The 24,822-nt window shown below is 41.3% G+C and overlaps 3 protein-coding genes across 9 annotated transcripts in view; 2 read left to right on the top strand and 1 right to left on the bottom strand.

Moving 5' to 3' along the window:
- Positions 1–2,118, top strand: part of RHPN2 (rhophilin Rho GTPase binding protein 2) — a 42,696-nt gene extending 40,578 nt beyond the window's left edge. The window contains exon 15 of the mRNA XM_074968727.1: positions 426–2,118. Coding sequence (XP_074824828.1) covers positions 426–680 — 255 coding nt within the window. The 3' untranslated portion in view covers positions 681–2,118. The remainder of the gene's footprint in view (positions 1–425) is intronic.
- On the bottom strand, positions 1,236–15,589 carry FAAP24 (FA core complex associated protein 24). 6 transcript variants are annotated; one of them, XM_074968730.1, is made up of 6 exons: positions 15,511–15,589; positions 14,336–14,479; positions 7,790–7,929; positions 7,146–7,298; positions 4,912–5,055; positions 1,236–3,781 (listed from the first exon to the last, which is right to left on the bottom strand). In XM_074968730.1, the coding sequence occupies exons 2-6, from the start codon at positions 14,445–14,447 to the stop codon at positions 3,761–3,763; spliced, it is 570 nt and encodes a 189-aa protein (XP_074824831.1). In that variant the 5' UTR covers positions 14,448–14,479; positions 15,511–15,589; the 3' UTR covers positions 1,236–3,760. The 6 variants fall into 6 exon arrangements, with proteins under 6 accessions (XP_074824831.1, XP_074824834.1, XP_074824833.1 ...); XM_074968733.1 differs by having other exon boundaries at positions 1,236–5,055; positions 7,790–7,868; XM_074968732.1 differs by having other exon boundaries at positions 1,236–5,055; positions 7,790–7,839.
- A 156-nt stretch (positions 15,590–15,745) lies between these two features.
- CEP89 (centrosomal protein 89) overlaps positions 15,746–24,822 on the top strand; it is a 131,477-nt gene continuing 122,400 nt past the window's right edge. For both annotated transcript variants that reach the window (XM_074968723.1, XM_074968724.1), the window contains exons 1-4: positions 15,746–15,888; positions 18,262–18,368; positions 21,959–22,117; positions 22,804–23,005. In XM_074968723.1, the coding sequence (XP_074824824.1) occupies positions 15,850–15,888; positions 18,262–18,368; positions 21,959–22,117; positions 22,804–23,005 (507 nt within the window). In that variant the 5' untranslated portion in view covers positions 15,746–15,849. The remainder of the gene's footprint in view (positions 15,889–18,261; positions 18,369–21,958; positions 22,118–22,803; positions 23,006–24,822) is intronic.

Here is a 24,822-nt window from a genome sequence, read left to right as displayed (position 1 = left end):
TGCTTAATCCACTATTGACATGAACAGACAGGATCAGCATCCGTGACTTATGTATTAGATATTCAGGGGCTAAGGGACTATTTTAACCCTGCTAATCAAAAAAAAATAAATAAATCCAGTTACTTAGTTGCTATAGAAATTTTAGACCCAGGAAAAATGATCACAAGATTTAAAAAAAAAAATGTTAAACCTTAAATAACTCAAGAAAATAATTTTTGTAGTGTGAACAAAATAAAGAGCCTGTAGTTCAGCTAAGCCTAAAGCTGCATACCTTCCAGCATTCCCCAGCAAGCTTTAGGCACATGCTATTGCCATCCTGTATTTTGACTTCATAAATCGATCATTTCCCCAGGTTTAAGCCTCTCTTTTATGAATATAAGTCAACCACAGTATAATGCTTCCTCTTCCCATTACTTTTCTTACAGCATAATAAGAGTGCTACTTATTCTGTGGGAATGCAAAAGACATACTCCTTGATCTGCTTAGCCATGGAAGAGGATAAAATCAACAAGACCAAGAAAGCCACTCCAAAACTGTCCTTCCTAAGCTGGGGAACCAAAAATAGGCAGAAGGCTGCAAGCACCCTGTGCCTTCCCTATGCTGTAGCTGGAAGTTCTCAGACTAAGAAGAAACTTGATTCTCGCTTGACAGTCCTGAACACTGAAAGTTCATTGTACTGAGTCTTCAAAGAGAAGAATCTATTTTAATGTGAAACTATTTCTAAATGTAGAAGAATCTTTGTGCATGTGCCAGAAATGTGAAACACATATGGAAGGGGCTATATACTAATCTTTTACACCAGTGTAAATAGAGACTAACTCCACCAACATGAAGTGTAGTTACTATGCATTTACACCCGTGTAACTGGAGGTCAAACGATGCAAAACTGTACCTTTGAAAACTAAATTGTTGAGAGTCTGAACATACATGTAGTGTTTGATCAGAATCAGAAGTAGTGTGGGAGGTATTGGGGAATCATTTGTAAAAAAACAAAACTTTAACTGAAACTGGACTCCTTTGGAATTTCAGTATGGGGGTGTTTCAGTTCATTTCTATGCACACTTTAGATGAGTTATTTATTACATATGATACTGTATATAGAATAGTACTGACATAAAATGAAGGATTTTTTTAAATTTAAAAGTTTAATATAACAAAAAATTGCTAAGCATCAGTTTAAGCTAAGGCTAACTAAAGAACAAATGACAAGAACAGACAAGTTTGTTATGACAGAACTATTATTCGCTTAGGTGAAATTTACCCTGTGCAAAAGAACAGTACAAGGCCTATGTATCATGTAGCTCACACTTTGAGCCCTCTTGAATGTTTTCCTTCTACATAAGTGTGAATTTCACTGTAGGAAAAGAATTGCAATAGCTTAACCATGAAAGGAGATCACATTTCAGCTAGAAAAGGGGTTGACAGCACTAATTAAAAACAAACAAAAACAAAAAAACCCACCAAGATTCACTTTGTCTTACACCTTGTTAAATTTATTAGAAATAAGGTTTGCTCCCAACTTGAAATTATTTAACTCAAAGTACAAACTTTTTGTATTATTAGCCTTGTTAATTAATATTAGTGATAACTGTGTATAATTTCACACTTCTACAGCTAAAATAATCCATGCGTCAAAATATGCAATTTATGACGACACTTTAAAAGTGTGTAATTTTAAAATGGTCTTTAAGTCACTCAGCAATAAATTATTATTTATTATATAGTGCCAAATGAGAGCTAGGTGCTTTATGGACATATGAGAACAAGGACTGTGCTTCAAAGAATTTACAATGCAAGTAGCCAAATCCTCCTCCATATTGAGCTAAAAAGCAAATTGGGAAGCCATCTAAAGTATAATTGTGTGTTAATTTCCTTAGGAGAGAAGACTTGTTTATATATTTTGATTGTTTTAAAGTTGCTAACACTGTAGTGTTAGATTAAGATGCTATCTACAGAGTAGATATATGCTGTTTGATACTCAAAACACTAAACAATAATGGAAAAAAGTGTACATGCACATTTTGAGACAGTGGGCATAATCTTTCACTCATGTTTGGTTTTGTGTCATATGATAGATGTAAATATGTTAAATTTAAAAGCTTATTTAAGAATAAAAATCATGCTGCCATTTAGCAGTGGCTTTTTTCATTCTTCTACAGATTGGATGAAACAGTATAACTTACAAAAGTTTCACTGGTTTTAGAGTAGCAGCCGTGTTAGTCTGTATTCACAAAAAGAAAAGAAGTACTCATGGCACCTTAGAGACTAACAAAAGTTTCACTGTTGACTTCATTTTGAAGCTATGTGCTAACAGACTCATGTTCATATAGTTTCTTCATAAAGACCAACATTGAATTAGCAGACAACTTTCTCAAGTTAGACTTTCATTGTGCAATAATGGAACTAACCGTATACAACTAGCACCATTACAAGATAAAGTATTCTAAAAATTTTCCAGAATCTTGAGTTATTTTGTAAAGGTTTTTTCATCTTTAAATTTTATTCATTTAAATTTTACAAGTGCTGCAAATCACTTATTCCTTAAGATGTTCACTTTCTCTACTTTGAATTAGATTGCCATCTTGTGGCAGTCTAGGAACGTCTCAAAGGATTTCCAGTGAACACAGGTAGTAGAGCTTTTATATTTATGCAGGCTGTAGTCACTGGAGGGTGATATCATACAAATTGTTGAGGTCTGACATTCCATGCAGTAGAATTCAGTAGTCCTCTGTTGGAGGAGGATATAGCAATAACCCTAAGCCTGACAAGATAGTGCTCACATAAATGTTCCCCTCTTTCGGGCTTACTTTGTCTTTTATAATTTAAACCTATTACCAGGGTAAACAAAACAAAAAAAACAAACCAGTCCTTTTGAAAATTGTTTTCATCAAATTTTTGACCCACAATTTGGACCTCAAATGTACTTTCATTCACATGGCTAAATATCAGAGGACCCCCCCCCCACACCAAATCATTTTTCATAACTTTTACGATATTTTCTGGCAACTAACAGGAGACTCATAGCTTATCTCAGCTAGTTTATTTTTAAATGACCAAAACCATTAGGATTTACATTACCAATTCCACAGCAAATTGCTTTGAAAAATAAAGTTCTGTTTGTGCAGTGCAAAAACTGTGTCCAACATATGTTTAAAGATTACTTTGGGGCTAAGATCCTTACAAGGACCACTCACAAGGAATGTCTATGGCTGTTACCAAATCCTGGAAATACAGGTTTATAATAGATTAGCAGCTCAGCCCATTAGCACTAATAGTCACTGTTCTAATTACCTACCTTCTTGATTTAATCAACTGAACAGCCATCCATTTGAAATATTAAAAAATGTGCTTGTCCTGCAGTACCAATAGATAAAAGATTGCCAGGCAATACACACATCACAGCGTACAACAGAAAGGTTTTATAGCCCCACAGTCTATTTAAGGAAAGCGTGTATGGGAAGGAGTGAGAGAAAGGACAATGAACATGTATTTACATGAGATTTAAACCTGCAGAAGCAAGCCCCAGGAACGCAATTGCTTGTTCTGTAGTTCCAGGAATCATTGCCATTCAGTAATTGGAACATTTAGGGCTAGAATGAAAGTTTACTCTCATCCACTAGTAAGGAGTCCATACCAGTAATTGCTTTCCCTCTGTACTAGATGGTGCCTTGAGTGGGTGTGCAGGGGTCCATTTCCCTGCTCCTTCCTCACCGCTCTCCACCCATCTGCATGAGAGGGGGGAGCAGCAGCCCTGCAAAGGCTACTTTCCTGCTGCACAGACCTGCAAGGCAAGTAACCCACCTTAGACAGACTTCTTAACTGGTGTCTGGGGCAAGAGACAATTTTGCTCTAAAGAAATGGAAGGACAGGGAACCTCCATTGACAATTAAGTCCAAGGTAGCCAGGAATGCACAGCAACCCTTTCCTTTATAGGTAACTATTTCAGAAGGGCCAGTACAGGGGAAAGGAAGTTGGACTGTGAAATTTTATATGCTGTGGAAGATTTTGTTGGCATGCCGATAAAGCATAATAGTTAATCTAGAAAAAACTAAAAAAGGTATGAACAAACATCCTCGTTTATTGGACATCTTGCACTAAGGAGGAAGTTCGTATGATAACATCCAGCAGGTTATTAGAAAAGGGCTCTATTCAAATGAGCATGGAAATATAAAACCTAAGAAACTGCAGCTGAACTGCTCAAAGCAGCCTCCAAAGTAATAAAGCATAGGCTCAGTACTGCAGCTCATACTCATGCTAGTCCCATTAAAGCGAACAGAACAAAATGGCATGACCACAGGCTGTAGGACTGGGCCCTAAATGAGGTTTATAGAAAAAAAAACCCCACAGCTCAGAAACAAGGGAATAGCACATAATTCAAGTGTTCATGCACAATGAGAAACTCAGATAATTCCCTGACAACCACCATGAAACTGAACTCAGAACATGAAATATAAGGGGCCAGATCATAACTTGGTGTAAATGCAGCTACATCCACATCTGCTGAAGATCTGGCAATACAAGCAGAGTTTGGGGGGGGGGGGAGAAGACAGAATATGTTGTGTGTGGAGCTACTGAAGCTGTAACAAGGAGAGGGCTGAAATCTCAAGATCCCTGCTCATCTCTTTTTAGTCGCTGATTGGGGGTGACAATGATACCTTCAGCATAGACACTAGATGGAAATGGAGTCCATCCTGAATTGTTCTATAAAAATATAAATCAATTCCACGTAGAATAGGACTCAAAGATTACTCTCCACTTCCAAAGGGGAAAGCCCTCATGTTTGTCTGAGATGTTAATGAGCGAATGTCACTTTGTCTGTGTAAAGAAAGCATGAATTTGTTGTGCTATTGTTTGTCCTACTACTAGCTCGAGGTCCTGGACAGATGCATTGCAAAGCTGGTGGATGCTTACAAATTGCTGTAGGAGAAGCAGAGCTTTTGTTTTCCCAACTCCTGGAATCTGCTGGATTGTCCGAAGTATTGATGCCTCCACTAGCTGGGGACATTTTTTATGAAGAAAGGGGTTACTAGTGTGATCCTTACTTTGCTCATGGACCTGAAACAAAAAGGAAAGTAGAAGCTGAGCTCCATTTATTTAGTGGAGCCCTGATTTCTGTTTTTCATAGGTAATTTCATTTAGGTTAAAAAGGAAACTCTCTATAATCACTTCCATCCATTTACCGGTTAATATGCACTTTCCCAGAGTAACATGTAATGTAACTGTAAGTGTAAATGCTAGCACTTAGCGAAGAAAGACAGAGTCATGAGAAATATTAAGGGAAGAAAAGTGGAGTTATACAGTCTACTGTCTGGGCTAAGGTAACAGGTACAGGAGGACAAAAACAGGGCAGACCAGAGGACGGTAGTGGCACCTAACAGCCAGTCTCAAAGCATAGGTCTCAACTTTGTTATTTGCATTACTGTAGCAACTAGGAGACTAGTCACCTTCTTCATACTCATCCATTCTTACTTCTCTGGTCATGTGGGAGGGATGGAACAAGAACAGAAAAAGTTACTGACACTGATGCTGCAGAGACCACCACAGCCCTGGACTGAAAATACAAACTTTGGGCTGCCCTCCCCTCACATTCCAAGCAACAGATTTTTAAGTGGTCAGTCTGCATAAGATTCAGAAGTCAAAATTTAGGCAGACAGTCGATTTTACAAGATATGCAGTATTGAGAGTTTGAGGGCAGATCATGTATTATTTATTGGATTAACTATTCAAAGGCTTCATCTGGAATGAATGAAGTTTTTCATGAATTAAGAAAAAAAGGAGGACTGTCACTGGACTATGACTCAGTAGGACACTCAAAGCAAATATGCAACATAATTGTTTAAAATCTATTTGGAGTGCTGATCAGTCATCAGTTCATGTTGATTAAAATGCAGTCCTTCTCTTAAGGAGGACACAAAAAGTGGCATTTTGGGGTTTCATATTTAATGTATTCCCAAGACTTCCCAATTAACTGTTCAAGTTTACAAAAAAATAAAGTTTTATCACTGTTGGCCCTATAAGCGCAACCTGAGGTCTGAAGGAAGACATGTTCTTTCCATTTCATTCAGCACTTTTAATAAAGGTTCTAAGGCCAAACATCACCCTCACTAGACCTGTACAACTTTATTGTCTTCAGATTTCTCATTGATAACTGTACAAACTCCATGGTCTTCAGTTGGTTTTCACAAGTGTAACCGATTGTTCTGTAATTCAAGATTAGTACATGTTTCTGTTGATGGTGCACAAGAAGGAATAGAATCCAGCTTACTCTTGCCAATTCATCAGCTTTGAAATAGTAGCAGGAGCAAAAACCAGTATAAATTATTATTTCGGACACAAAGGGAAGCAAATGTGACCCTGAAAACATACCGGGAGCAGTCAGTTTTCATAGTAAAACCAAATTTTACTTACATCAGGTCAGTGTTGTATTTTCTCTGTTGAGGCTTTCATTTCTTGGGCTCTGCTCTGAAGTAACTCTTTAAGCAGAGCTTCGTCTTACCTGACCTTTATTACCAGCACTTCAGTTTTCTCAGCTGATTCCCTCACAATGAAGTGCCTTTGATTAACCAATCATTTTGGTAAGGCAAACATATATTTCCCATTAGTTTAGACGAAGGCCTGCCAAGTCTTATAGAAAAATCTACTTGTTTCCTAACACGAATTAGTACTCCGATCCCACCATCTGCTCAGATAAATGAGCAATTGAGTAGGTGGAAATATAGCAGTGAGAGTACCAGATCTTAAAGACAACAAATATAAAGATAGATATAGTACTCCTGCCCTGAGAAGACCTCAAAGCCCTAAACATGCACACACTGGACAAAGAAGTTCAGTGAAGAAAGCTTGCTGGCATATTCCAATGCATACCCACATGGGGAAATCCAAATTCAGTTTTCCCCAAGTTTGGCCCCTTGCTTCTTAAACTTACAGGTGCTAGGAATGACAAGGAGGGAGCAATATGTTATTTTTGAGTGACCTCTCTATTCCGCAGAGAATGCGCAAAGCAGAGTTGAAAATCCAGGAGAGGATCATGTGTAACTCTTAACTTGGAATACAAGTTGCTGAGACATGAAAAAAAAAAAAAAAAAAAGCAACACATTTTCAGACTTAATTGATGTTTGCTCACTGGCACAGACACTAGTACTTACTAGCTGGATAATAAGTTGAGATGCTTCTCCCTGATTGGCCACTGGAAGCAATGTCATTCCAAGTTCTAGCACAATAAACTTCTGCGCTGCCGGAAAGTATTGATCACTTATCTGGGTTTTTTCAACTATCACAATCCCATGAAGACTGCTGGCCTTTGATAAAGAAAAACAACAGTGAGGGGAAACAAGTCTTACATCTAGCGATACTTCTCCAAATGGTTAAGCAACAGCCCTGCCCATCAGGGAGTCAATACTGAAGAAGGAGGAGAGGAAAATGTACATCAAACCCTCTTTTACACCAGCCTAAAAAGGAGTCGATATGGGCCTAGGAACGACCCATAGTTTTTGCTGCAATACTTTATTTGAAATTCTAGAAAACAAGAGTGATTAAACAGATTTAGTGGATGTTTAAGTCAGTTTTCAGATGGAAAACTTTTTAAATGAATTTAAGTCCAATAGGAAACAAAATATTCATCAAAATCTGATTATTAGAATGTTTTCTATTTTTGAAGCTTAGGATAATGAATTGAATTCATTATTAATGTGGACTCTTCTATTAAGGGGTAATAACCTCAGGTTTTCTAATGGGAGCTTTTCCTTTCCCCGCCTTTTTTTTTTTTTTTTAAACTTTGTGTAGGACTTACATTTCTAAACCGAACAAGACGTCTTTTGAAGCCATTTCCTGCCACCAAATCTGCTTCAGAAATATACAAAATGCAAGATCTGTTTGAAAGATGAAAATCCACAAGTCCTAAGCCATCTTCAAGAATTAGCTTAATTTTTCCTTAAAAATAAGATTGTAAAAAGAAAATTGTAACAATAAAACCTAGTTTTATATTGCCTTGACAGATATTTTCCATTAAAATACAGGAACTTCATGCTCCAATCTTGCAAATACTTATGCATGTGGTTAAGTCTCACTGACTTCAGAAAGCTTGTTTGACTATTTATTGTATACCTTAGAAAAGTCTTCATTCTCTCCTGACTACATATTTTGCAAATTGATGTCAAATCGTTTCCCTTAAAAAACGGAGGCCCCAATCCTTCAAAAATGTGTGTTATTTGCATTATTGTAGAGCCTAGAAACCCTAGTCATGGACTAGAACCCCACTGTGCTAGGCACTCTACAAACACAGAGCAAAAAGACAGTCTCTGCCCCAAAAAGCATACAACCCAATATAGATGAGAGATGGATACAGACAGGAGAGTATAAGGAAACTGAGACAATGTTGGTCAGCATAATAGGCAGTGGTCTCAGCACACCAGCCACCTAACTGCTGCCATGATTTTTGTGTAGGCATCACAGCAAAGGAAAGTTCTAAGGAAAAATTTGAAGGAACACAATGAAGTGGTTTTGCAGATAATTACCAGAGCATGAGAGGCAGCATGAGAAAAAGCACCAAGCTGCTTGTTTGAAATTTTAAAAAGTGAGTGATGGAGGCGGGCATCATGGACTGACTGGGGACAGGAAATGACATATTGGTAGTGAGATATGATAGGTAGGGTGAAGATAGGAGGGATGCAAAGAGCAGTGACACGGTCAAAATGACAGACTAGGAAAATGATTTTTGCAGCAGCATTCTGAATGGATATCAGAGGGCAAGACTGCATTTCTCAAGGCCAGAGAGCAGGATGCTGCAGTAATCAAGACACAAGATGATGAGAGTTGGATGACCGTTTTAGTTATGTGGATGAATAGGAAAGGCATAACTTTGTTATGTAACTTTGAGATGTTACACAGAAAAAAAAAAAAATCTGCAAATCTGAATTTGAGGACCTAGAGAGAGGTCCCTATCTCTGTGGCTTGCGGTCACTGGATGCTGTAGTTTGCATATATACATATATTATAGATAAATAGAGTGTGCACGCATATCTGCTAGATCAGCAGCTGCATGCTGACCACCGATGGAGCTGCAAGAGAAGGAGAGGTTATGTAACCTGGACACGATGGCCTGATCCCACAGCCTACAGGTACTAAGAAATACCCAGATGGGACAAGCTGTGCCCTGCATACAAGGAAGCAGACTATACTGAAGAATACTTCACCATTTTTGAAAGGTTATGTGAGGTGCATAAAGTTACAGAGGACAAGGAAGTCCCAACTTTGATTACTAAGCTCTCAAGTAAAGTATTAAATGTATTTAATGAAATGCCAACTGAAGAGGCTTTGAAATATGCTGAGTTTAAAAATGCTGTATTTCAAAGATTTCAGATTTACTCCTAAAGCATAGAGTACAACATAATGAATGACAAGATGAGTCAGAGAATGTGTGTACAAGTTGTGTGATCTGATGAGAAAATGGGCCAAGAGGAAGGGGACAGAGAATTATGACCAAATGTTTATTCTCTTAGCCCATGAACAGTTCCTGAGCACAAGTTCTGAAGAGATCAACTAAGCTATTTGGGATAAACCCCTGGATTCAGTCCAAACAGCTGATGATCTAGCTGATGCATATATGCAAGCTAAAGGCATCCAGTGACCAACAAGCTACAGAGGGAGGGGCAGAAGCCCATTGTAAAAGGGGGACCCTGTTTTAGCCCTAGGAAGAAAGAGGGCGGTTGGGAGACCAGGCACTTACTCCCCAGAAAGGATCCCCTCCTAGAATCATACTCACAGACCCTCTATACAAGAGAACAGTCCAAGAAGGTGTTTTATATGTGGTTCTACTGAACACATGAGAAACTGTCCTAAACGAAAATGAATCTAAGCCCACATCCCATCCAACACAGGTTAATGCAGCTGTCATTAGCACAGAGGTGCCTACAGGGCCTTTGATTAATTTGGTGACATCTGACCTGTTGGAGGTGGTCAGGGAATTTATTAAAGTTGCTCAAGTGAATGGCAAAGAATGCCTACAGTGGGGAGAGACTGGTGCCCAGATTTCTCTGGTTAGGGAAAGCATGGTAAAAGAGAATGACATGTTACTTGACCAGTAGATAGAGTTCCTGGCACCGGGAAGATATAAATTTCTGTGTCTTTGGGTAAGTTGCATCTGGAGTGGGAAGGCTCAAAGGGTACCTTAAAAAGTTGGGGCCCTGGAAATGCTGGTGGGAAGTGACATCTTAACTATGTCTAAGGTGGTTAATATTGTAACCCATAGTAAAAAGGGCTACTGTTCTGTGATGCCAGACGGGAATGGTAAAGACACAGAAACTACTGTGGATGGAGGGGAAACACTTCCAGCTCTGGCTCAGCAGAAGGAAGCAGTGTGTTTTCAAGTATGGGAGAGGTTGATTCAAACTCCTGTGTAGCAGAGAGAAGTAGCATGAGAGTGGGGCTATCTGGGGAGGAGTTAACCCGTTACTGCAGAAGCGGTCCCTGTTGTCAACTACCAGTGTTTTGCAGCGGAATGGAGGGCAGATCCCACTGTGGGGTGCATAAGGGGACATGTCCTTGAGGGAACCTCAGTAAGGAACAATGCAGAAAGGTTTTTTTAAGAAGGAAAGCTCCCAAGGACAAAAACCTGGGAAACCTTACAAGAAACTAGTTGTGCGTGCCCTGCACCATGGGGAGTTAACGTTGCTAGCCCACAACTGCCCTTTTGCTGGCCATGTGGGGCACAGAGAACCTTCAATAAGTTAAAGAAGAATTTAATGGTCAGGGATACAGAATAATGTGAGGAATTATTGCAGATCTTGAGAGTTATGTCAGAAGAGACATACCTGCATGACTCTAAAAAGTTCCTCTTCACCCCTTGCCTGTGATACAAGAGGCAGTCTGTAGGGAAGCAACAGACACTGCGGGACCTATCTCCTGTCCAACCCAAAAGGGGAAGAGATATCTTGGTTGAAGTGGATTTTGCCCCTAGATATCCAAAGGCAGTAGCTCTATCTAACACAGAAGCTGACCCTGTGGCAAAAGCCCTTTTCACTATTTTCAACACAGTGGGTTTCTCTAAAGAGATTTTAATCAGAGTGTGGGGTCAAATTTCATGTCCCAGAAGCATGTTACAGTGACGTAGTTGTCAGGATTTACCCACAGCTTGCTGTTTTAACTGAGGTTTACACTTCAAGAACTGGTAAAATAGTTTTAAGTGATTCTCAAGTGGAATCACTGGCTGCAAAAAGTTATAGTTTTATTATTTTCTGTTTATTTTGGGTGAGGAACTAGAAAAAAGGGAAGTGCAAAATTGAGTAGACATGCTAAAGCAAAGGTGGGCAAACTACGGCCTGCGGGTCACATCCGGCCCTTGGGACCATCCTGCCCAACCCTTGAGCTCCTGGCCGGATGGCTGGCTCCGGCCAGGTGGCTTGGCTTCCAGTCCTGCTGCTCTGAATGGCACGGTAAGGGGGCGGGGAGGTTGGATAAGGGGCAGGGGGTCCCAGGGGGGCAGTCAGGGGACAGGGGGCGGTTGGATGGGGTGGAGGTTTGGGGTGGGGAGGGCGGTCGGGGATGGGGAACAAGGGGGGTTAGACAGACGTGGGAGTCCTGGGGGGCCTGTCAGGGGGCGGGGGTGTGGATAGGTCGGGGCAGTCAGAGGACAGGGGGAGGTTGGATAGGGGGTAGGGCCCCGGGATGGTGGTTAGGGGCGGGGGGTTCTGGGAGGCGGCGGTCAGGGGACAAGGAGCAGGGGGGCATTGGATGGGTCGGAGGTTCTGAGGGGGGCAGTCAGGGGGTGGGAAGTGGGAGGGGGTGGATGGCGGCGGGGGGCCAGGCTGTTTGGGGAGGCACAACCTTCTCTACCTGGCCCTCTATACAGTTTTGCAACCCCGATGTGGCCCTCAGGCCAAAAAGTTTGCCCACCCCTGTGCTAAAGGAAACAAAGGCAAAGACATAGCCCTCAATGAGGCAGCCACACAATTCAAAGTGGCCGAGACAGAGTTACAGAAGTTGGAGGTGGCTAAGTGGACCAAAAAAGATGGAAATGGCTAATATGGAGGACTGTGACCACCAGAAATGGAAAACACACCAATGAGCTAGAAAAGCTGATCTGAGAGCCAAGGAAAGGGAGGCAGAAACCTATAGCATGGAACAGTGGCACTGGCAAAATAGTTTTAAGTGATTCTTAAGTGACACAGCTGGGAACAGTCAAAGAAAGGTTACAGTTTTATTATTTTCTGTTTGTTTATTCTGGGAAAGAAACAGAACAAAGGAAAGCATACCGTAAAGATGAGTAAGCAGCAGAAAAGGCCAGAGACTGAACCCTAAGGGATCAATTTGACTCTAGAAACAAAAGACGACTTTAAGATATAAAGTCTTTTTGTATGTCCTTAAGTTATCCTTCACCTCAGCAGACAAGGAAAACCATCACCTTGGACCCTGCAGGGATCCTAGCTAAGAATTAGCCAGCTATTGTGAGGAAACCAAGATCTGTGAAGAAGCTACCTTGAACAGACTGTAGCTTCTTAAGGTAGATTTTAACCATGAGAAAGTGTATTTTTTACTTTTGCTTGTGTAACCATTTCTATCTTTATTCCTTCTACCTGATATCACTTAACTTATGTTCTTTCATTAACAAACATGTTTTATTTTTGATTATAAACCTACTCAGTGCAGTGTTTGAAGGGAAGGGTGTGTTAACCCCAGTTAAGTTAATAAGCTGTTATGTACTGACTCTTTAAAAGAGCAGAGAACTTAATAACTTCTGCAAATGTATAGTGATAAGTTCTTTGCCTCGCAGAGTGCCATCTCTGAGGAGCTCAGGGGCTGGAATTCAGTGATTGTTACCTGCTAGGCAAGGGTTAAGACTGGTAGAGTCTTGAGGGGTTTGTTGATAAGGAAGACAGGCTGGTGTGGCAGAGAGCTGACAATCTAATCTACAGCAAAGCTCACTCCTGGTGAGGCAGAGACAACACAGTAGCTCACAGCTCTGGGTATCCCCAGCAACATGTTACAATAATCTGAATCTGAGGACCTAGAGAGAGGTCCAAGTCGAAAAGGACACCCAGTTCATGGATCTGAGTGACAGGTAGAATGGTAGTGTTGTCCACAGTGATCAATAAATGAGGTAGCAAGGAGATGTATGCATGCGAAGCTTTGCTTTAGCCATATTGAGCTCAGTCAATGACTAGACATCTGCAAGATAATAGAGAGTCAAGCAGAGTTTTTAGTTTGGACAGAGAAGAAAAATCTGAAGTAGAGGTGTATCTGTGAGTTGTAAGCATAGAGATGTTGTTGTAGCTGAATTTGTGTTTGTGGGTGAGACTACCCAGAGATAAGGTGGAAGAGGAGAAAAGAAGGGGACCCCAGGACAGAGCCCTGTGGAACCCCCACAGAAAGCTGGGGGTGGGGTGGGGGGAGAGAAGGGAGAAGAAAAGGATCATCTGAAGGAGGGATTATAAAAGTAGAAGAACCAGGAGAGGACACAGTCATGGAAGCCATGAGAGTACATATTTCAAAAACAGCAGTCTACAGTGTTGAAGGTGGCGGACAGGTCAAGGGGGATGAGGATTTGGTTCTGAGATTTGGCTAAGAAGAGGTAATTAGAGAGTTTGAAAAAAAGAGGTTTCAGTTGAGTGCAAGAGGCAGAAACCAGAGCAGAGAGGGTCTAGGATAGAACTAGAGAAGAGAAGCTTCAAACAGCAACTGTAAACAGCCCCATTCAATGAGCTTAGAGATAAAAGGGAGAAGGGGTGATAGAGGGAGAGGCAAGTGGGGTCAAGGGCAGTTTTAAGATGGGAAAGACTGAAGCATGTTTACATTGTGAGGAGAAAGAGTCAGAGAGAGGAGTGGGAGGCTGGCATTAGTGTTAACTTCCAAAATATATAGCCAAAGAATGGGGGCTCTCTTCAGTAAAGCACATTTTCAACAAAAACAAGCTTTTTGTTAGGACTTTTAACTAACTTCTATGTGATTCTAAAAGCATCTCCTAAATATGACTTGATCCTGAACCTAGACACACTAATGTGGTCTCTATACCCAGGTAGTGCCCAGGGACTTCAACTGGGTCTACCCCCATGGATCCATTTTCAGAACTTGGGCCTATGTTTGTAAAGAATAGAATTCTAATACAGGTTATTGGCAGCTTCTCATTTGTATTGCACAGAGAGTGAGCGTGACTGGACTGAAGCTCGGATATGGAAAACAATGCTATGATGGACACATGGGAACTTTTAAGCCAGTAGAATTGCAGTTTACTTTATTTTAAAATTCTATATAGGACAAAGCAGATTGCTTGATGAGCTGGAATCAGTATTAAAACCACTTTGAAAAGAGTTATTATATTTTTGTGCTTTATTTACATGCTTACCTTGTAATCCTTGAGCTATCTGTGACCCTCTCCATTTCTCATTTCCAATCACATGTCCGTAAGGGACACTGACAGCTCCTGCTTTGACAGGAGTGGTTTCTTTTGCTGTCATTTAAACTCCTTTTACATGTTATTTACCAGCAGCTAAACAGGGGAATGTGAAAAATGTTATTTCATCCCTTACCACCCAGCCTCAAAATCCATCCAACAGTCTAGTCTGGCTGCAATCATCTGCAGCAGGTTCTAGCCAGTCCTTCAAAATGCACTGTATTAGATGGTTAAATAATAAAACAGGAGAGGAAGGATATTTTTGTGGTTCAAACACAGGCCTAAAAATCAGAAGAAGTAGGTTCTATTCACAGCTCTGCCATCAACTGGAAAAAAACCCAAATTTAAAGTTCAACCCCACAATTTCATCCATCAGCCTTCAAAAGCCCTTTCAATTCCTTCAGTTGTCTCTGAAAGTTTTTTGTATTTTTAATAGAAAGGTCACTGAAGAAATATTTGCCAATGCCAAGTGGTCAAAAATCCAGAGTCAGACTCCCAGAAATGAGATTAGCTTAAAATATTTTTTAAAATTTTTTCTTCTAGTTTTGAGCCTTTAGGGCTCACATTTCCAAGCTTTTCTCTGTAATCATGAGGGTTAGCTGCATGTTTAGGTTCCCCTGTAATCACATGACTCCAAGAGACAAGACTTTAAGAAAAAACACCAAATACCCCATGAGTCAGTGATGTTGGGAACTTGTAGCTGTGCCAGAGAAGCCAACCCAGTCTCGCGAGACAGACATTCACAGCACATACATTGCAGGAACCTTCCCGAGCGCCTAGCAGTCGTTCACACTGGGAGCGTCTGTGAGGCGAAGGCTTGCACTGACGCCGGCCCACAGCGCTCTGAACCTGCTGCTGTGAGGAAACAGGCCGTAGCCGTGCGGCAGGGCCGCGGTTGAACAGTACACAGGGACCCCGGGCTCTGTCAGCCCCATCGAATAGGAAAGCAGCAGCAGCACAAGCTCCCGCGCGAACCACCAGAGCGGTTTAAGGGGCTGGCCGGCCACGACACTAGTGTTAACGCCCAGTCGCTTACAGCAGCGCCATGGGATTATCCCCCCTCCGTAGGAGATCCGCGCCGCTTTCGAGACCCCTCCCCCTCAACTGTCTAGAACGGCTAACCTCACCGTCCCGTGCCGCCAGAACCGCGGTCCTCCGCTCACGCGGCAGCCAGCAAACCAGACCAGAGCCCCGCCCAATGCTGAAGATGATTGACAAAGGCAACCACCAATGGGAGTCGAGAGTCGTCAATAGCAAACGCAGGGCGGGAAGGTAGACATCGGTAACGGCTGAGAGTTGCTAAGGGGAGCGGAAGGTTAAGTCAGGCCAGCGCTGATTGGCTGCGGCTTTCCCTTTCTCCAATCAGGCACGCTGTTGTTGTAAAGCCGGTTGTGAAGGGGTACGTTCTGTGAGTGGCGGTGGCCGGTCCCAGTCTGGCTTTAGTCTCCGCTTCTCAGCCTGCGCTTATGGCGCTTAGTTTCAGGAGAGGCCGGAAGGGCCCCTTTGTGAGTATTATCCTGCAAGTCCGGGGGGGGGGGGTCAAAAGTCAACGGGGGTCACTGCCCAACGGAGGGGACCCCGGGGGCGTGGCCGGTGCGCGGGTGGACCCCCTTCTCCGCCCCCCCCCCGCAGTGCTGAGCAAGAGGCGGCAGAGCTACGTACAGTCCGGCTTTAGCCTGGCCCAGGTGGCCCCAGAGGCTGGACCTGCCCCTTCTGCAGAGACCGTGGTGAATGTGAAGCACCATAGCTCAGTGGTTTGAGCATTGGCCTGCTAAACCCAGGGTTGTGAGTTCAATCCTTGAGGGGGCCATTTAGGGATCTGGGGCAAAAATTGGGGATTGGTCCTGCTTTGAGCAGGGGGTTGGACTAGATGACCTCCTGAGGTCCCTTCCACCCTGATATTCCATTACTATGATTCTAAGTATAATCTCATCCAAAACCCTGGGTAAGGACTCAGGATGGCTGCCTGTGCCATGGAGCCCCCCCCATCTCCACTTGCCAGGCCCCTGACACCAAACGCGAATCCCGTTATTACATGAGGATGGCCAAGAGTCTCACTTGGGCGAACTGTCGTTATCCCTTCTCTGAGTGATGCTGGGGAGATGCCCCAGCAACAGTTCAGCAGCATTTTCGCTTGTCTCTACTAGCTGCTGTGAAAAGGGGGCCCGTCTGAACCCTGCAGATCAGCTGTTCCCCCACTAGGCAACGTAAATCTCATCATGCCTGGCGCTAACCTGACATTGAAATTGCGGGTTTGGTGGTTTGTTCAATGTTCAAAACTAGAAGACGCGCCCCAGGTTGCACTGGATGATGCGGGGGAGTTCTATGCAGGAGTGGTTTGGCATCTGGGAGGAGAGTGTAAATAGGGCCCACTCTCTTCTCACTCAGTTCTTTAACTACCTCTTCTCTCTCCTGCCCCCACCCCCAAAATGCCACACTGTGGCCCCCAGGGCCCATCCCAATCTATCATTCACCTTTAGGGCAGGGAAGAAGTGGGGATACCAATGCAGGCTGGGGCAATAGCCTCCTGTACAAGGTAATGCCTTTAGACTTGTCGTGCTGTCTGACTTTGTCCAAGAAACACACGTGCATGCACCAAGCTTATGCTATTTCAGCAGCTCAGTTGGTAGTAGAAAATTTAGGTTACAAAGACTGCTTGGATTCACAAAAAAACAGCACATAACTTTTTTTAAACTGATTCGGACACAGATGCATTCTTGGATTTCAGAGAACACTCAGAACGCACCTTACAATATAGATAACATAATTAATTGAAGTTTTTTCATTATGAGAATAAAAAAATGAATCGTTCAGCTTTTTGTTGCTTTCTTGCTGCTCTGGGTGGAGTACTAGCCTGCTGTTCACACTGTTACTTTTACCTCTTAATAATAGGAAGACCTCCATACTAATTACGAGACCATTAAGTGTTTCACTTAAACAAAATAGGATGGGTCATGTCAATTCAGAACATTGGCTATTAAATCCAGGACCTGTAAGCACAGGCCTCTACTTGATAATTCAGATGAAAAAGAGAGTTTTTGTAATGCACCACCAACTCAGGAGCTAGTAAATTAGTATAGTTACCTGAAAAGGCAAAATTCCTTCCCAATTTGTATAGCTGTCAGTTTACTCCCACATCAAGATAATAAAAGGACATTTAAGGATCAGAACAAATTCCCTTCAGCTGAAATCTTAAATACATACCCCCTTCTACTACCCAAAGTAGTGAAATGTGCCCAGAGGGTTGGGCCCTGGTGCAGCAAACTCCCTTGTAAAAGAGTCACTAGTGCTAGCTCTACTCAACTAGTACTAAGCATTATGCAAGTCTCAGGGGCTACTTCATAATATTCCTTCCCCATTCAAACTAAACTGAATGGTTTAATTTTAATTTATTTCCCCATCTCATGTTGCTCTATCTGGTGATCCCCTGTGACTAACTGAAGTGGTAGTACTGATAGACCCTTCAACTAGTGTCTTCTGCATAGTCATCTTCACTAGAGGAAGGATCACATTGTGGTAATGTTGGGGAGGCAGAGTTTAAAAAATTTGGAAGAAACACATTCCCTTTTGGCACCACTACCCCTACCATGCACAAAAAGTGGTGGTGGTAGCAAGTGCCATTCAGAACCTTATTTTTGTGACTTGGGAGTAATGGGAAAAATACACATGTGGGATTTGAATTAATCACAAACTCTTACCTTAGCAATTATTAATATAATTTAAAAATCGTATCTAGAATCTCTTAATCATCTGTGAACATTAATTTGCATGTAAGTGTTTTCCCCTTTCGTGTTATTTTGTGTCATGAGTGTATATGTTCAGTTTTGTGTTGTTATCCTTCTGATCATTGCCAACTAACTTTATTTTAAATTGTCTAGAAACATATAGCTCATGGCCTGGTCCCTGCTGCTACCATAGCTCCTAAACCTGCAGTTCCCCGCACCCCTCCCCCTCGTAGTCCAAACCCTTCTCCAGAAAGGCCCAGGTAGGTTTTAAAGTTACTTCTTTTTCCTCTCTTAAGTATCATTAATTACAATAATCAGTGTAGTAGAACTGCATGATTAGAATAATTGCATATCTATACTGTAGCTCTTATATGTAACCTTTTTCTCAAGTGGAATATATTTTCTGTATAGGACAATTTGTTTGAACTACTAAGATCTATATTCTTCTCCCCTTCCCAGAAGCATTCTTAATACCAGAATAATGCGAAAGCCATATCCTGTAGCCTTTAAGTACATGTAACTCCTGTTAAAATTACTAAGAATTGTTACATGCAGAAGGTCTAATTTGGACTATTTTTTGTCTAAGTGGAGCTTATCATAAGAACATAAGAATGGCCCTACTGGGTCAGACCAAAGGTCCATCTAGCCCAGTATCCTGTCTTCCGACATTGGCCAGTGCCAGATGCCCCAGAGGGAATGAACAGAACAGATAATCATCAAGTGATCCATCCACTATCGCTCATTCCCAGCTTCTGGCAAACAGAATTCCTCTTAATTCATATAATCAAGGATTAAATACAGGTGTGAGAAGCACTATGATTTCTTGACAATTTGAAAAGACACTTGTTTTAAGTTTTGACAAAAGTTAATTTAATGTGTTATTAGAGTACAGCAACATTAAATGGAGGTTATTTGAGTTTCCATTTTCTTGTAGTTAGTCTAGCAGTACAAAAAATCTGTTTCATGAAAACTGAGCCTTTGGATATTCAATATTTAATGAAGGCCAGCAGCATATCAAGCATTCTAAATGTAGACAAAGGTCCCTGACCCAGCAGCTTTAAGTTTAAGAACGTGATGCTGTTGCCTCCACACAGGCAAAATTCCCATTAGTTTGCTTACAGAGAGACTGCATTATCAGGCCCTGTCAAGGTTCCTTCACCACTCTGAACTCTAGGGTACAGATGTGGGGACCTGCATGAAAGACCTCCTAAGCTTATTCTTACCAGCTTAGGTTAAAAACTTCCTCAGGGTACAAACTTTGCCTTGTCCTTGAACCCTATGCTGCCACCACCCAAGCGTGTTAAACAAAGAACAGGGAAAGAGCCCACTTGGAGACATCTTCCCCCCACAAATATTCCCCCAAGCCCTATACCCCCTTTCCTGGGGAAGGCTTGATAAAAATCCTTACCAATTTGTACAGGTGAACATAGACCCAAACCCTTGGATCTTAAGAACAATGAAAAAGCAATCAGGTTCTTAAAAGGAGACTTTTCATTAAAGTAAAAGAATCAACTCTGTAAAAATCAGGATGGTAAATACCTTACAGGGTAATCAGATTCAAAACATAGAGAATCCCTCTAGGCAAAACCTTAAGTGACAAAAGGACATAAAAACAGGAATATACATTTCATTCAGCACAGCTATTTTACCAGATATTAAACAAAAGAAATCTAATGCATTTCTGTTCCCAGCAAAAGCATCACACAGATAGACAGACCCTTTGTTCCTCCCTCACCCCCCCCCAGTTTTTAAAGTATCTTGTCTCCTCATTGGTCATTATGATCAGGTGCCAGCGAGGTTATCTTAGCTTCTTAACCCTTTACAGGTGAAAGGGTTTTGCATCTGGCCAGGAGGGATTTTATAGTTCTGTATACAGAAAGGAGGTTACCCTTCTGTTTATATTTATGACAGGTCCTAAATAAGACCACCAGTACAAAAGAAGGCCCCAGTCCTGCAGTTCATAGCATGCAGACAGGTAGGCAGCCTGACCCTGTGAACATGTGTACATGAAAGAAGTTGAGTTCATAGGGGCTACTCATATGTATGTTTTCAGGATCAGGCCATTTAATGTCAAATAAACCTGGAACCTTGCCTTTTACACAGGCAGATTGATTAAATAGCCTGATTTTTTGTTTGTTTTAGGCCAAGTTCATGCTAGGCATAAGCAGTCACAACTCCATACATTTCAAATAAGTTGCTTACATTTGTGCTGTATTTGGATGAGTAGTTGATTGAAAAATTAAGTTTAATTATAAAATTTTTATTACCTGACTAACCCAGGTAAAACCACTTTTATGGTTTATTAATTATTACCAAGAGTGCCCAGATTATGAAACACTTATTGATATAGGCTTTGCTTCATCACTAAAATAAAGTAAAGTAGTTTCTGTCTAGTAAACAGCTACGATTGTGGTGTTGGAGTTTTCAGTACAATAGTACAATATTTTAAAATGGCAGATTTAAAAAAGAAGAAAAAGTCATGAGACAAGTTTATAGGGCTTTTATAACTGCTTTCAAAATTTGACATACCTAGTAGCTTTCTTTAAACTGCAAGCACTGATTGAAATGAGAGGTATATGATCAAGTAGTAGGTTTTTATTTGGGGAGAGGAATTTTTCATAAGGAGTGGAATAAGATTATTTTTAAAAAGATTATTATTAAAGTAACTGCAAAAAAATGCAACCTCAGTTAAATCAGAATTTAGAAACCAAATTAAAATCTAAAAGAAAAAAGGTTTGTATGACTGAATTAACACCAAAAAGCTGGTTTGAAGGAAAACAATTAAAAAAACAAAAGCTTTCTTACTTTACTGTACTTAGATGCTGTCAGGACTGACTTTAGAAGTACTGGTCTCCTCAAGTGAAGAATGCATTAGTATCCCTACACTAAAGGAAAAAAGTTTAGTTTATTAAATAATTATGTAATTAAAAAATATCACCCCTTCAACAGGTGCTCCTAAAATAGGTGTGAAAGTAAGAAAATAAAATAAAACATCCTTTGAGTTAGCAATGCATACCATTTGTACCATATAAATGTTATAAGAAGTTATTTTTCTGTTCCTTTCCATTTTTAGTCCCCTACTGTAGTTCACTTTCTCTCCTTTCTGTACATTTCCCCTCACTCCTGGTAGTTGTTTTTCAGTCGTCTTTCTGTGTCAGTCCCCATCTGTTTCCTTCCTGTGTCTAGTATGTCCTCAGTCGATCCCAGTTCATTCTACCTTCTCTTTGGCCCTCAAGTTCTCTCTTTTCTTGTGATTTTATTTCACCTTTACTCTCTGATTCCATTGTTTTTTTCTTTCCACCTTCCTCTCCTCACCCTTCAACTCCATCCTCCCAAAATACACTCCCTTTCCCTTATCCCAGTTCACAATCCTACAGCATTAGTTGCCAGCCTCAGAGTCAACAGCAGAAGCAGAGTAGGGAATATAGGCTCACCAACTACATTGTAGGATGTGGGGCACTCCTTACAACATGTCACCTGGGGATGATACTGGGTACTGTGGAATGCTTGAGGCAGATTTTGCCCTCAGTTTCACATGTGCAACTCCATGAAAGTAACAGATTTCTGTGCATGTGATGTAGTAAAGTGTGATACGGTACACATTTTACGCAGAATTCTGCAGTGCCTAGTTATAGCTGAGTTTATGCCTTAACTATCTTTGTGCACTGGTGGTTTAAATCAGTTCCTTTAATATTTTAAGATTTTTTTTATTATGATTGTTAAATCTTAAACTTTGTACTATTGCCTAATTAATGAAGGTACTTCACAAAAGGTACAGATAACAGTTTTGAGCCATAGAGAATACATTACTGCGTGTTTTATTTCACTGTTTTATTTTGCTTTCTTCTAGATCTGCCCTAGCAGCAGCTATTCTAGTGACAACTTTAACTGGGCGTACCATTGCTATTCCCCAGCCTCGTCAACGATCGCTTTCTGAAAGTGATACCAGCTGTTTGGAACAAGAGTGTTTTATTGAGCCCTATGCCACAGTCACTGAGCTCAAACTGGGGTAATGTACACTTTCTGTTCTAGCACCTCACATTGGAAGTAAAATCTGAAAATATGGTGGTACTCATAAGAGTTATGTGAAATCTTTTCAATCCCTAGCACTGAAGTTACTCATTTAAACTTATCTTTTCCCTTCAATGTCTTAGACTGAGTCCAGAGTGCCCACCCATTCCCCTTCCCCCATTTTCTGTTTCACATATGGCAGTGTTATAACCACAGATTCCAGAGGGGAAAGACTAAATAGTGCAGCATGGCATACCAGTAAAAATGTGTGCATGAATGTTTGCCAACTCACTCCAATTTGCACAATTATTCTTGAGGAATAATCTGAGTTACACATAAGGTAATTCCCTTGACCCATACTATATTCTCCACAGACTACTCCATATGTAGAAATGGTAGACCTCTCTTTCTGTCCCTAATCTGGCAGTCCCATAAAAATACACTGTTTCATGTGTCTAACTACCAGAGGCGGGAGATGCAAATTTCCAATTTCACTGGCATAAACAAGAGTGTGAACAACTGAAATTCTGGACTATTGTGTTTGCTGCTAAAGAATTTAGTTGTCTTTTTTGGGCATCTGTTGTTGCATCTGATATATATGTTCAGTGTGATCTTTTTAGCTTTACTAGCCTTTGTTCTTTGGAAAAGAATCGCTTTGTATTTTAAAGTGTTCTCCATTTGCAGGCCCAGTTGGAAGCATGATGATAGTGAAAGATCTCCTGTGCAATCGCTGGAAGTGTCAGACAATCGTTGTGAAGATGAAGACATGGACACATATCTTTCAGAGACAGAAAAAGAGCCAGAGCTCAACTATCAGAGTACAGCAAAAAGAGAGGAAAGCTTCAGCAATGATGCTATTTATGCTGTTCCCTACAAAAATCAAAAGGTTGGTCACTTAGTTGCTTTTTCAAATTTTAATACAAAATGTAAGAATCTGAATGTCTGAAAAGGGGTTATTATATCTTTTTCTACTATTCATACACAGTTTCCAGTTTTCATTTTTAATGCTTGCCTCATGCTTCACTTACCTCTGATTGGAGTTCTCCAAGTTAGTTTCATTCACACATCCACAGTTACCCACTTACTTTTCTGATGGTTTTGGGGTTTCTTCTATCAGAATGATTTAGAAGTTGCCAGGGAACATATGTGGTATTTTGGCACCTTATTTTACATTCAGTGAGAATGCATAATTGGCTGAGCAAAGCATGCAACCCTCAGTCCACATTTTGGAAGCAAAATTTTCCACAGAGGCTGCAGTCCAACCTTATTTTACACCTGCAATTTTGCAGGCACAGATGACAGATTATAGGTATCTGTTAACGTGATATACAGCTGCAAATGTTTGTGGGCACAAATCAGATAGCAATTTAAACTGTCATTTGTACCCTCAGTTGTTTGCACTGGTAAGATTAGAAGCTCTTATTGAAAATTTGTCCCCAGAGTTTCACTGCTGGCTTATAGAGGTGTTCAGTACAGTGAGTATGAAACCTAGACTGTAGAGGGGAATGGATTGGAGAGCTCAAGTCATGTGAATTATAAACTGGATTGGAATAAATTGGAATATTGATTTTTCTTTGGATGTTTGTGTGTTGTGTATATATATAAAAACACACACAAACTACTACATTAAAAGAACATCACTGGTGCAAAATCAACCACTCAAAAATTAGGTAGTGCCAGTATTAAAGTTGCCTGTGCAATCTGAATTCATCTGCCTTGTGTGCACAATGATACAGTTTTTAATTACATTACATACTCTCTCTTTTCCACAGGACATTTACCTCATTTGAGGCACAGAATGAACAGTGATCATTTAATGAGCAGCTGTTTACTGTTTTGTTTTGATTGTTCAATGTGTGGTCTTGGGTCTTATTTACTATATTGTATTTCAGGGTTTCTCAAACTTCATTCCACCGTGAACCCCCCGCCCCCCCCCGGGGCAAAAAAAATGACTATACGACCCCAGGAAGGGGGACCAAAGACCGAGCCCTTCCACCCCGGGCGGGAGGGGAAGGGGTCTGGTCGAAGCTGACGGTTGAGCCCTGCACCCCGAGGAGGGCAGAGACGAAGCTTGAGGGCTTCAGCCCTGGGCGGTGGGGGCTGTAACCTAGCCCTGCCCCCCAGGGCTGAAGCTCTCAGGCTTTGGCTTCAGCCCCGTGTGGTGGGGCTCAGACTTCTGGCTTCAGTCCCTGGCCCCAGCAAGTCTGGCGACCCCATTAAAACAGGGTCGCAACCCACTTTGTGGTTCCAACCCACAGTTTGAGAACTGCTGTGCTATTCAAATTTTGTGCCGAATTATTAGTTTCCTTATGGGCTTTTCTATGGAGCTCATCACTATGTCCAAGTGCTTCACAAACATTAATTTATCTTCACAACACCCCTGTGATGTGAAGGAGTAATATTATCTCCATTTTACAGATAAGGGGCTGAGGCACAAAGAGATTAAGGTCAAAAGCATCCTCTAATTTTGGGTGCCCAATACGAGATGGCTAGGACCTGATTTTTCAGAGATCTTAGCATTATATAATACTTTTGTATGTTCAAAGTGCAGCTCCCATTGACTTCAGTTGCCACTGTGAGTGCTCAGCACTTCTACAAACCAAACCTCAGGCTATCAAGGAGGACACCCAGAAAATGAGAAACACACAATTAATGACCAGCTGTGAGAAAATTGGTTTGTATTACTTGCCTGGCATCACACAG

This window comes from Natator depressus, chromosome 12 (genome assembly GCF_965152275.1).
Source record: "Natator depressus isolate rNatDep1 chromosome 12, rNatDep2.hap1, whole genome shotgun sequence".
NCBI classification, from domain to species: domain Eukaryota; kingdom Metazoa; phylum Chordata; order Testudines; family Cheloniidae; genus Natator; species Natator depressus.
This window is presented reverse-complemented; position numbering and strand designations above follow the sequence as displayed.

What these genes read in the sequence shown, in the direction of transcription:
- FAAP24 (XM_074968728.1), bottom strand. Translation starts at nt 14,447, where the DNA reads ATGACAGCAAAAGAAACCACTCCTGTCAAAGCAGGAGCTGTCAGTGTC. An exon ending in GATAGCTCAAGGATTACAAG is followed by an intron (nt 7,930 to 14,335) that starts GTAAGCATGTAA and finishes CTTATTTTTAAG; the next exon opens with GAAAAATTAAGCTAATTCTT. An exon ending in GTCTTGTTCGGTTTAGAAAT is followed by an intron (nt 7,299 to 7,789) that starts GTAAGTCCTACA and finishes TCTTTATCAAAG; the next exon opens with GCCAGCAGTCTTCATGGGAT.